Source organism: Macrosteles quadrilineatus, unplaced genomic scaffold (genome assembly GCF_028750875.1).
Source record: "Macrosteles quadrilineatus isolate MER2022 unplaced genomic scaffold, UCM_ALF_1.0 Scaffold_92__1_contigs__length_397533, whole genome shotgun sequence".
Taxonomy (NCBI): domain Eukaryota; kingdom Metazoa; phylum Arthropoda; class Insecta; order Hemiptera; family Cicadellidae; genus Macrosteles; species Macrosteles quadrilineatus.
In genome coordinates, this window is record NW_026542685.1 from 79,282 (window position 1) to 90,908 (window position 11,627).

At 36.9% G+C, this 11,627-nt stretch overlaps 1 protein-coding gene across 1 annotated transcript; it reads right to left on the minus strand.

Annotated features, from left to right (window-relative positions):
• Window positions 1–1,335: 1,335 nt before the first annotated feature.
• Window positions 1,336–2,010, minus strand: LOC128982041 (RNA-binding protein 33-like). Its single transcript, XM_054401080.1, has one exon. It carries the CDS (start codon window positions 2,008–2,010, stop codon window positions 1,336–1,338), a length of 675 nt encoding a protein of 224 aa, XP_054257055.1.
• Window positions 2,011–11,627: the final 9,617 nt, after the last annotated feature.

Consider the following 11,627-nt stretch of genomic DNA (forward strand, 5'->3'; position numbering starts at 1 on the left):
GTGTCTTCCATGACTTAATCCAAGGAATAGCAGAACTTAACCTACTCAATACATTATTCCCCGCGGCGGAGGACGAGATGGCACATCTGAGAGGATTAGGATCAAAAGGGACCTTACTGTTAAGGCAATCAAAAATATCGTTTAGGATGCCAACAAAATCTGCAGTCTGGCGAGCATCTTCTGCCAACTGATTGGTCTCCACTGCGGTTAGCATTGCAGCTTTGACACTGCTGCTAAAAACTTGCGTGGCTAGCTTTACTTTCATTTTATCAAATGAATTTGGACTTATGTGCTTATCAGTTAATTTGCACAAGGCCCTAGCTTTCCCAGCACTTGCATCTAGCTCGTAAAGCTGCCTTATGAAGCTCCAGTCTGCTACTCCACCGTCGTACTTAATGCATCTCTTTAAAAGGCAGTTTCTTACACTCTTAATAAGGTGTGGAACGTCATAAATGATGAATATCTTCTTCGTTTCAACGATGAAGTAGGGCTTTTCCTTATTCACTCCGAGATCTGTCATAGCTTTACGATTGTTTGAGCCCTGATCACAAACAACTGCTCGGACCTGCAGGCCAATGTCGTGCAATGCCTTTACGCAGTCTTTGACAAATTTGGCAATGTCACTGCCTTTGACATTATTGGAAGCTAAATAGTATGCCACAGGCATCTTCCATTTGTTCAGCACCCCACGAACCATGAACATCATAGCGTGGGTTGCAATTTTAGGGGACCTGCCCATTGAACCAAAATCTTGGAATCCTTCAATCAAGTCCCGCTTTTCATTATAGCTTAGGTGTCGTTTGATGGACATTTCGTCAAACATTATAACAACTTGACGTTCTTGGACAGTCATGTTTTTGACTTTGTACTTCAAAAGAGTGACGAGCTCTTTGGATATGCCGGGCATTAGATTAGTGACATTCAACCACCGTGAAATTGTTTGTCTGGCAGGTAAATTCACTTTCTTACAATCTCTTAAGTTGTTATATAAAGAGGGTGACCTGTAAAACATTTCTATAGCTAGCCGCTTTTCGTCCTCACGCCACATAGTACCACGTTTACGTATCATTTGCATTCCAAGAAGAGTGTTGAAGAACTTATTATTAATAACGTCAGAAGCTGATTTGTAAATTTCTTGTTTGGTAAGTTTATTCGTCTTGTTACTTAATCGCTTGATTTTTACACTCAGTTTTTGGTTTTTTGAGCGGTATGTTTTCAAACGTTGTCTTAGTTTCTTCTTTCTGGGTGTTTCTTCAATATGCTTCCTTTTTGGTCTGTCACAGGAAAGGGTTGATACTCCTGGAGTGATTCTACAGCCAGTGGAGGGTGGCATTCCTAAGCTACCTGGAGGTGATGATGTTGATGAGGTGGTATAGTGGCTAACTGTGGTGGGATGATTAACTGTCGAAGATGAGGTGGAGGAGGGTGGCACTGCTGAGTAAGTTGCAGGTGATGGTGCTGATGAGGTGGAGGGGTGAGAAACTGTCCAAGATGAGGTGGAGGAGGGTGGCACTGCTGAGTAAGTTGCAGGTGATGGTGCTGATGAGGTGGAGGGGTGAGAAACTGTCCAAGATGAGGTGGAGGAGGGTGGCACTGCTGAGTAAGTTGCAGGTGATGGTGCTGATGAGGTGGAGGGGTGAGAAACTGTCCAAGAGGGGGTAGAGGAGGGTGGCACTGCCAAGTAAGTTGCAGGTAATGGCGTAGAAGAGGTGTAGGGACGACTATCTGTCCAGGCAGAGGAGGGTCCAGCTCCGAGGAAAGCTGAGGTACTTGAAGTAACTGACCACGATGGTGATGTTGAAGATGACAAGGCTTCAGAAGTTGAAATGTAGGTTGAAGTTGAGTGAAATAGGGATGTGGATGATCCACTGCTGGAAACTGGGGTTGTTTCAGTGGCTGGTGTTGTAATGTCAAGCAAAGTTGGGACAGCGTTTGGTAGTAACCTTGTTCGCATGTCACTTGTAAAACAAGATCGTGTAAAATGCCTATCGCAAACTGATTTATTCGCATATTGCGACTCACTTAGTCCTTCCAATGTCTCATTCGCACAGTTCAAAATCCATTTATTAAAAACATCACGTTGTCTAACAGGAAAACGAAAAAATATTCGGTCAGGATTGTCTCTCTTATTAGCTTCACAGCCTACAAAAGCACACTTGCTTCCTTTCTGTTTGTAAACACTTGCCATTTTTGACAACTTTAGTCCTAGTTTAGTTATTTTACATATTTACACTATAAAAAGATAACTCATGATATTATGTGTTACGTTATTATATAACAGGCCTGTGATTTCGGACCCATTCACGACCGATACAACTTCAATTTGAATTTGAAAGGCTGTTTCAGAACTTGTAGCGGATACGAATATTGTTGTTAGGGTCAAAATAGCATATCAGTTTAAAGAGAAGGTATGTCACAAAAATATAAATTGATTTGTTTCCTATCAAACCAATCTCACCTCGTTCGATCAAATTAAAACTGTAGGCTAATCTGTAAAATTGAAATTTGCTGAGTCACTACTGAGCCCTCTCCTTAAGTAATGAAATATATAGACTATTAAATAAAAATGCAATAGACGACGTCTTCTAAACGTACAACAAATATACTCGGTGAATTGCCCTACTCCAACACAGTACGGTAACTGTTCAATATATTATTATAATCTTTGACTATTAATACAACAGTTAATGTTATAACGTACCTAACGCGGGATATAGGTGACGTTAATTTGTACAGGGCTTAAGGGGAGCAGTTCGTGAAAATGCTCAAAAAATTGACTTTTATTAATTGCCAGGATGCCCCAGGATTGCCTTTTATGACTAATAATGGTTGAAATCCGTCAGACAATCCGTATGTACACAAAAGATGAAACGATAACAGATAGGCCTATCAGTTCACGCGTGTACATATTGCCATTGACTATTGCCGCGGGCAGGACTGGAAGTAAATTGAATCAGGTTATGACGGAAAGACGTCTCTGGATTGTCGTCTGTGTTATCAAAAGCTGATATTGGACTAATTGTAGTGACGGAGGAGAGTTTATAAAATATAATGGTATTAATAATTGAGATTCCCATTAAAAATTGTTGACAATAATAAGCAATTTATATGCTGGATACAAATGATGGTCTCCAAATTCTACAGTACTGTGCGAAAGGAAATTTATTAAATACTTTGATGAGTTTGAAATATATAAATACTAGTGTCCCTGTTGCTCGAAATCGAGCAATTGCTAAGTGTTACAGACAATATTTTAAAACAAATAACAGTAATAATTTTTGATGAATTTAAAAGATTCGACTCAAAGATTATGGAATACTCAAGATTTACATAACAGATCGATTTAATCAACATTTATATAAAAAAGATTATACAGGGTGTCCCGGAACTCTCTACCAATATTTTAGGGCATTGCTCCTGGGTAAGAAACATACCTAAATATCATATTTAAATTGTCCGGAAGTCCTTAGTTACTCACACAGCCGCCATTTTGTTTTTTTCAGTTATTAATTTTTTTTCTAAATAATGGTTAAGCATACGAAATGGAAACTTTGCACAAACATTAAGAACAACTAGACAAAGCTACAAAAAAATTATGAAGATTTTTCAAATTCATAAAACAAAATGGCGGCCATTTAAAATTTTTATAAAATCAACGGTTTTTGAGCTATTTAAGAAACAACATTTTAAATGGTCGCCATTTTGTTTTATGAATTTGAAAAATCTTCATAATTTTTTTGTAGCTTTGTCTAGTTGTCATTAATGTTTGTGCAAAGTTTCCATTTCGTATGTTTAACCATTCTTTAGAAAAAAAATAATAAATGGAAAAAACAAAATGGCGGCTGTGTGAGTAACTAAGGACTTCCGGACAATTTAAATATGATATTTAGGTATGTTTCTTACTCAGGAGCAATGCCCTAAAATATTGGTAGAGAGTTCTGGGACACCCTGTATAAAAAAAACTCATTATTTCTATTTCTTTTCCTTGGTGGTGTTCTATGGCTTTTTTATGTTTCCATAGTTTGCAAATCGGCTCTTTCAATGATTACTAAGAAATGCAGCACAGTGTTAATTCAGTTTTCTATTTAGTATAACAATTTATCCAGGCTTTCTCGTTTTAGCGAATTTCCCTATAGGGAAGTAGCTATTACCGTAGGTGGCACGGTAAGACCTAGACCCGGGACCGATTTACTTTTTCATTTTGATGTCCCCAGAGGCCAAAAACACCATTCGTTCAAATTTTTATATATGTATATATATATATATATATATATATATATATATATATATATATATATATATATATATAGACTTATATATATATACGTCCGTGAACGCGATAACTTGAGTAATTTTTGTCCGATTTTGATGAAATTTGGTTTAAAAGTGTAAAGCGGGATAAACTTGAATGAGTTCGCGAACCAGCATGATCGGACCATGGGAACGGGGCTTTACGGGGGGTTTTATGGGGTAAAAATTGGTTTTTCTCACTTTTGACCCTAAAAACACAAAATTTCCCAATTTCTCTTTAGACCTTTTTAAAGAGCTTAAAAAAACAATTAATTTAGTATATAAAAGTATTTTTGTTCGGTTAATAGTAACGGAGAAAATTTAAAAAATTTTAAATTTATAATTCCCATGTTATTCTTATGGAGATTATTGTAAAATATTGTAGTTTGCTTGTTTATGGATGTATTTTGTATTTTGATCAAATTTATTTATTTTGTACTAAGCTATCAATATTTTACAAAAAAACACACTTTATTAGTTTCCTTGTAGCAGCAAACCTAGGTACTCGTTAAACTTAATGTTATTAAAATATATTTAATTGAAAATCAATTAAGACAAATGGAAATTCGCTTAGTCGGCAGGTTTGCTGCGGCGGGGGTATTTTTCATTGTAATATTTACGCCAACCCAAAATTCAAATAGTAAATATTTCATTTCAACCAAGTAAGTAAATGTTTGTAGCAAACTAACTGTTAAATTTGCAAACTTATTGACTGTGTTTACAATTAACATATATCCTTTTTCTCACTTTTAATTTCTGACAACAGCTGGAGTTTCATAACAATATTTGTTTCCCATGTTAATCTTATGGAAAAATACGAAACTTTAAAGGGCCCCACGGCCTCACTCTCTAATTATTTCCCTAAACAGAAAGTTTCCTGCACAACTTCACGTTACGCTCTTTCCAATGACAACTTTATTTTATGTTTATGATCTATTTGAGTCTGTTCTAATATTTGTGAAATGCTGTAACAATATTTTACAGGGAATACTTCTGTTCAAAACGCGTGTTTAAAATTTATACATACATATCCAACGAATTTACCGTTACACCGAATTGCAGGATAAACTGTTAAAACCATGTACGTATGTATTTATCATATCAGATAATATGATGATTATAATATGAGGTATAAGCATTGAATACATATGTCTGACTATACGTAGTTAAAGCAAGTCCTTGAAATGTCTGCGATAGCTGCTAACCAAAACTCCAAAAAGCCCTGAAAGTTTATAAGTTTATAAAAATTTAAACAGGCATAACTAACTGTCAAATGAATTTTGATTTTATAATTCCACACAGCTGGTTCAAACATATTAAATACTGCACGAGAGGGCAACATTACTTAAATTTAACATTACTGAAATGGAGCTGTCAAACCATATGTTAATGTAATTCCATTAGTATATTACTTAATTTGTTTATGTTTATGATCTATTATACTGAGTCTGTTCTAATATTTGTGAAATGCTGTATTAATATTTTACAGGGAATAATTCGTTGTAAACGAAACCATTCATGGATATAGGGAATAAAGATTCTATAGTCATTGCCGTGTCAACCTGGGCCCTTCCTGAGTTTTATGAGGTTTATTTTTTAGATTTTTTGTGTAAACAGTAATATACTGCCACAGAAAATCTATAGACTGAGCGAATTTCAATTTGGCTGATTATAATTTCACTAAAATATGCTTTTACAAGTTTTACAAGTTATCACACGATTAAAACATTTACATAAAAATACAAAAATTTGCAAATTGCACAGGAAAAATAATTGATTTTAACATTCTAAGTCATAACAAAATAGTATAAATTTTATATGTCACGTTATTCTTAGTTTCATATATTTTATATAGTTGTATCATTGACTATACGTATAGTCAAAGGTTGTATACAGTAGATTGCAGAATTAGTTGGCAAAAAGGTAATCCAAATTTTACTAGTGTCGGTTATTGCGCATTGACATTGACTTTATTTGCTATGTTATAAATAATTTTAAGTTGTACTGAAGTAAACAATAATCAGCGATAAATGAATTTAAATGATATTGTTATGGAGAGCATTTTACGTTAGATCTAAATGTGTGTTAAAACTTTCGGGAGTTCACAATTCCTTTAAAGGCTGTCACGAGATAGGGACCTTCAATTTGATCTGTCTCCCGTCCCCGTCGTTCTACGACTTCCCAGTCGGCCAAAATTTTAACGCAAAGAAATACCTTACGTAAATTTATGTGTGGATCGTTGGACTAAGTTAATAAACATAAATTAGTATATAAAAATGAAAAATAGTGGATGCCTACGTTGGTAGGCTCTTATAACTTACATTCTCATTAACTTGGGAGTTTTATTTTGACCCATGGAACAATACCTAGAAGTATTCGTCACCAATTCTGAAACAGTAAATAAAAAAGTCCCTACGTTTTCACCAACATACGTTAAACACACGCACTCGAAATCGACACGACACACCGGTCAAAACTAACGACGACGTGCACAACCGTTACGACCGTCGCCGTGCTCAAACATTTGCGAACTGAAGTTTGGCAACAATACAGCTTTTAACATTTTGGCGTCAAACTAAGGGATGAAGGAGATGGCACAAAAACTTTATGACACGTCACTCAAAGGTAGCGAGCGGCATGTCATGTCCCAACGAATTGAGACGGGGCAACTCGCACCCTACACCGTCAGGGAACGGACTACTTACACATGCCTAGTCCCCTAATTCAAATCTGTGGTTTTGACTCATTGTAGCTATTTCTCATAAAAAATAAGTATCATAATTACTCTGTTAAAATTAATTAGAAATAGCGTCTAAGCAAATATTTTTAACACTTCTTTAACTAATCAATAGTGTAACCAATATAGTGTAATCAATAGTGTAATCAATATTTTTAACTTTTTAACTAATCAATAGTGTACAGCAGGCTGTTACATAACTAGATTTACTAATGTTGATTTTTGCCATTTTATATTGTATAGTACAGTTAATGAAAGGTTCATTTTAAAATGTGTATCCGGTGTTGAAATAATCTATTTATTAATGGTGAGGCGTTCCCGAACCGTGTCATGTTGAAAACATCAAGTCAGTTGATACTTTTGTTTAATGGTTTAATGTTTCATTAACAAAAGTTGCATAGTAACAGCTGACTATCGTTACATGAACACGGTGTCAGCAGTGTCAGAGGCCAGAGTTATGTCACTCGACGTTGAGCCCGTGTGCGTGAGATAATGGAAGTGATAGTTTTATTTATTTACATCACTTCCGCCGTCATCGGCCCCGGCGACTGCCGAGCCGAGCGCCGACTAGTCTCGTCTCTCATTGTAGTGTGCTAGTGCTAGTAGCTTTCACATTCTCCGCGCGGGGGCAGCACCAGACAGAACACATGTTTCCGTTATATGACGATAGGTTGCGTTGCTCCGCACCGCTATCTGGTTATCAACTAAATGCATTACATGTTCAATCTAGTAGAGGTGTATAGTCAATGGTAACATGCTTAAAGGTAACTTGTTAAAATGTAACATATTAAAAACGTTATGAGTACTGGTATGAGTAAAAGTTTTTATGTCAGCTTGGTGGTTGAGTGATTATAGTACTGCTGTAATCAGAAGGTAGCTGGTTTGATTCTATGTTACTTTGTTTGTATTACCCGTCACTAGTTTGGTATTACTAATTTAATTAATCTTTGTCACAGGTGTACGAGGCTGCTGGGCTGGCCAATGCTGACAGTTTTATCCGACAGTTCCCTGATGGCTACAGTACCATTCTGGGGGAGAGAGGAGTTACCGTGTCTGGGGGCCAGAAACAGAGGATAGCTATCGCCCGCGCTCTACTGAAAATCCCATCCATCCTCATACTAGACGAGGCTACCAGGTCAGTTGCAAGGGAAAGACTTGATCATAAAAAATGTTAAAATGTAACATGTAAATATGTAAAATGTAAAAATTTAGACGACGACGACGACGACGACGACGACGACGACGACGACGACGACGACGACGACGACGACGACGACGACGACGACGACGACGACGACGACGACGACGACGACGACGACGACGACGACGACGACGACGACGACGACGACGACGACGACGGTTTTTATGTCAGCTTGGTGGTTGAATGATTATAGTACTGCTGTACTCGCCTTGTAATCAGAAGGTAGCTGGTTTGATTCTATGTTACTTTGTTTGTATTACCTGTCACTAGTTTGGTATTACTAATTTAATTAATCTTTGTCACAGGTGTACGAGGCTGCTGGGCTGGCCAATGCTGACAGTTTTATCCGACAGTTCCCTGATGGCTACAGTACCATTCTGGGGGAGAGAGGAGTTACCGTGTCTGGGGGCCAGAAACAGAGGATAGCTATCGCCCGCGCTCTACTGAAAATCCCATCCATCCTCATACTAGACGAGGCTACCAGGTCAGTTGCAAGGGAATGACTTGATCGTAAAACATGTTAAAATGTAACATGTAAAAATGTAACATGTGGAAATATAAGAAGTAAAAATGTAACATGTTAAAATGTAACGTGTTAAAATGTAACATTTTAAAATGTAACATGCTTAAATGTAACGTGTTAAAATGTAACATATTAAAATGTAACATGTAAAAATGTAACTTGTAAAATTGTAACCTTTTAAAATGTAACATGCTTAAAGGTAACTTGTTAAAATGTAACACATTAAAAACGTTATGAGTACTGGTATGAGTAAAAGTTTTTATGTCAGCTTGGTGGTTGAGTGATTATAGTACTGCTGTACTCGCCTTGTAATTAGAAGGTAGCTGGTTTGATTCTATGTTACTTTGTTTGTATTACCTGTCACTAGTTTGGTATTACTAATTTAATTAATCTTTATCACAGGTGTACGAGGCTGCTGGGCTGGCCAATGCTGACAGTTTTATCCGACAGTTCCCTGATGGCTACAGTACCATTCTGGGGGAGAGAGGAGTTACCGTGTCTGGGGGCCAGAAACAGAGGATAGCTATCGTCCGCGCTCTACTGAAAATCCCATCCATCCTCATACTAGACGAGGCTACCAGGTCAGTTGCAAGGGAATGACTTGATCGTAAAACATGTTAAAATGTAACATGTAAAAATGTAACATGTGGAAATATAAGAAGTAAAAATGTAACATGTTAAAATGTAACGTGTTAAAATGTAACATTTTAAAATGTAACATGCTTAAATGTAACATGTAAAAATGTAACATGTAAAATTGTAACCTTTTAAAATGTAACATGCTTAAAGGTAACTTGTTAAAATGTAACACATTAAAAACGTTATGAGTACTGGTATGAGTAAAAGTTTTTATGTCAGCTTGGTGGTTGAGTGATTTTAGTACTGCTGTACTCGCCTTGTAATTAGAAGGTAGCTGGTTTGATTCTATGTTACTTTGTTTGTATTACCTGTCACTAGTTTGGTATTACTAATTTAATTAATCTTTGTCACAGGTGTACGAGGCTGCTGGGCTGGCCAATGCTGACAGTTTTATCCGACAGTTCCCTGATGGCTACAGTACCATTCTGGGGGAGAGAGGAGTTACCGTGTCTGGGGGCCAGAAACAGAGGATAGCTATCGCCCGCGCTCTACTGAAAATCCCATCCATCCTCATACTAGACGAGGCTACCAGGTCAGTTGCAAGGGAATGACTTGATCGTAAAACATGTTAAAATGTAACATGTAAAAATGTAACATGTGGAAATATAAGAAGTAAAAATGTAACATGTTAAAATGTAACGTGTTAAAATGTAACATTTTAAAATGTAACATGCTTAAATGTAACATGTAAAAATGTAACATGTAAAATTGTAACCTTTTAAAATGTAACATGCTTAAAGGTAACTTGTTAAAATGTAACACATTAAAAACGTTATGAGTACTGGTATGAGTAAAAGTTTTTATGTCAGCTTGGTGGTTGAGTGATTTTAGTACTGCTGTACTCGCCTTGTAATTAGAAGGTAGCTGGTTTGATTCTATGTTACTTTGTTTGTATTACCTGTCACTAGTTTGGTATTACTATTTTAATTAATCTTTGTCACAGGTGTACGAGGCTGCTGGGCTGGCCAATGCTGACAGTTTTATCCGACAGTTCCCTGATGGCTACAGTACCATTCTGGGGGAGAGAGGAGTTACCGTGTCTGGGGGCCAGAAACAGAGGATAGCTATCGCCCGCGCTCTACTGAAAATCCCATCGTAAAAATGTAACATGTAAAATTGTAACCTTTTAAAATGTAACATGCTTAAAGGTAACTTGTTAAAATGTAACACATTAAAAACGTTATGAGTACTGGTATGAGTAAAAGTTTTTATGTCAGCTTGGTGGTTGAGTGATTATAGTACTGCTGTACTCGCCTTGTAATTAGAAGGTAGCTGGTTTGATTCTATGTTACTTTGTTTGTATTACCTGTCACTAGTTTGGTATTACTAATTTAATTAATCTTTGTCACAGGTGTACGAGGCTGCTGGGCTGGCCAATGCTGACAGTTTTATCCGACAGTTCCCTGATGGCTACAGTACCATTCTGGGGGAGAGAGGAGTTACCGTGTCTGGGGGCCAGAAACAGAGGATAGCTATCGCCGCTACAAGCGCTCTTAGCGCTCTACTGAAAATCCCATCCATCCTCATACTAGACGAGGCTACCAGGTCAGTTGCAAGGGAATGACTTGATCGTAAAACATGTTAAAATGTAACATGTAAAAATGTAACATGTGGAAATATAAGAAGTTAAAATGTAACATGTTAAAATGTAACGTGTTAAAATGTAACATATTAAAATGTAACATGTAAAAATGTAACATGTAAAATTGTAACCTTTTAAAATGTAACATGCTTAAAGGTAACTTGTTAAAATGTAACATATTAAAAACGTTATGAGTACTGGTATGAGTAAAAGTTTTTATGTCAGCTTGGTGGTTGAGTGGTTATAGTAGTGCTGTAATCAGAAGGTAGCTGGTTTGATTCTATGTTACTTTGTTTGTATTACCCGTCACTAGTTTGGTATTACTAATTTAATTAATCTTTGTCACAGGTGTACGAGGCTGCTGGGCTGGCCAATGCTGACAGTTTTATCCGACAGTTCCCTGATGGCTACAGTACCATTCTGGGGGAGAGAGGAGTTACCGTGTCTGGGGGCCAGAAACAGAGGATAGCTATCGCCCGCGCTCTACTGAAAATCCCATCCATCCTCATACTAGACGAGGCTACCAGGTCAGTTGCAAGGGAAAGACTTGATCATAAAAAATGTTAAAATGTAACATGTAAATATGTAAAATGTAAAAATTTAGACGACGACGACGACGACGACGACGACGACGACGACGACGACGACGACGACG

Bases quoted from the DNA above. Each gene is read 5' to 3' on its own strand.
- LOC128982041 (XM_054401080.1), bottom strand. From the start codon at position 2,010: ATGCGAATAAATCAGTTTGCGATAGGCATTTTACACGATCTTGTTTTA.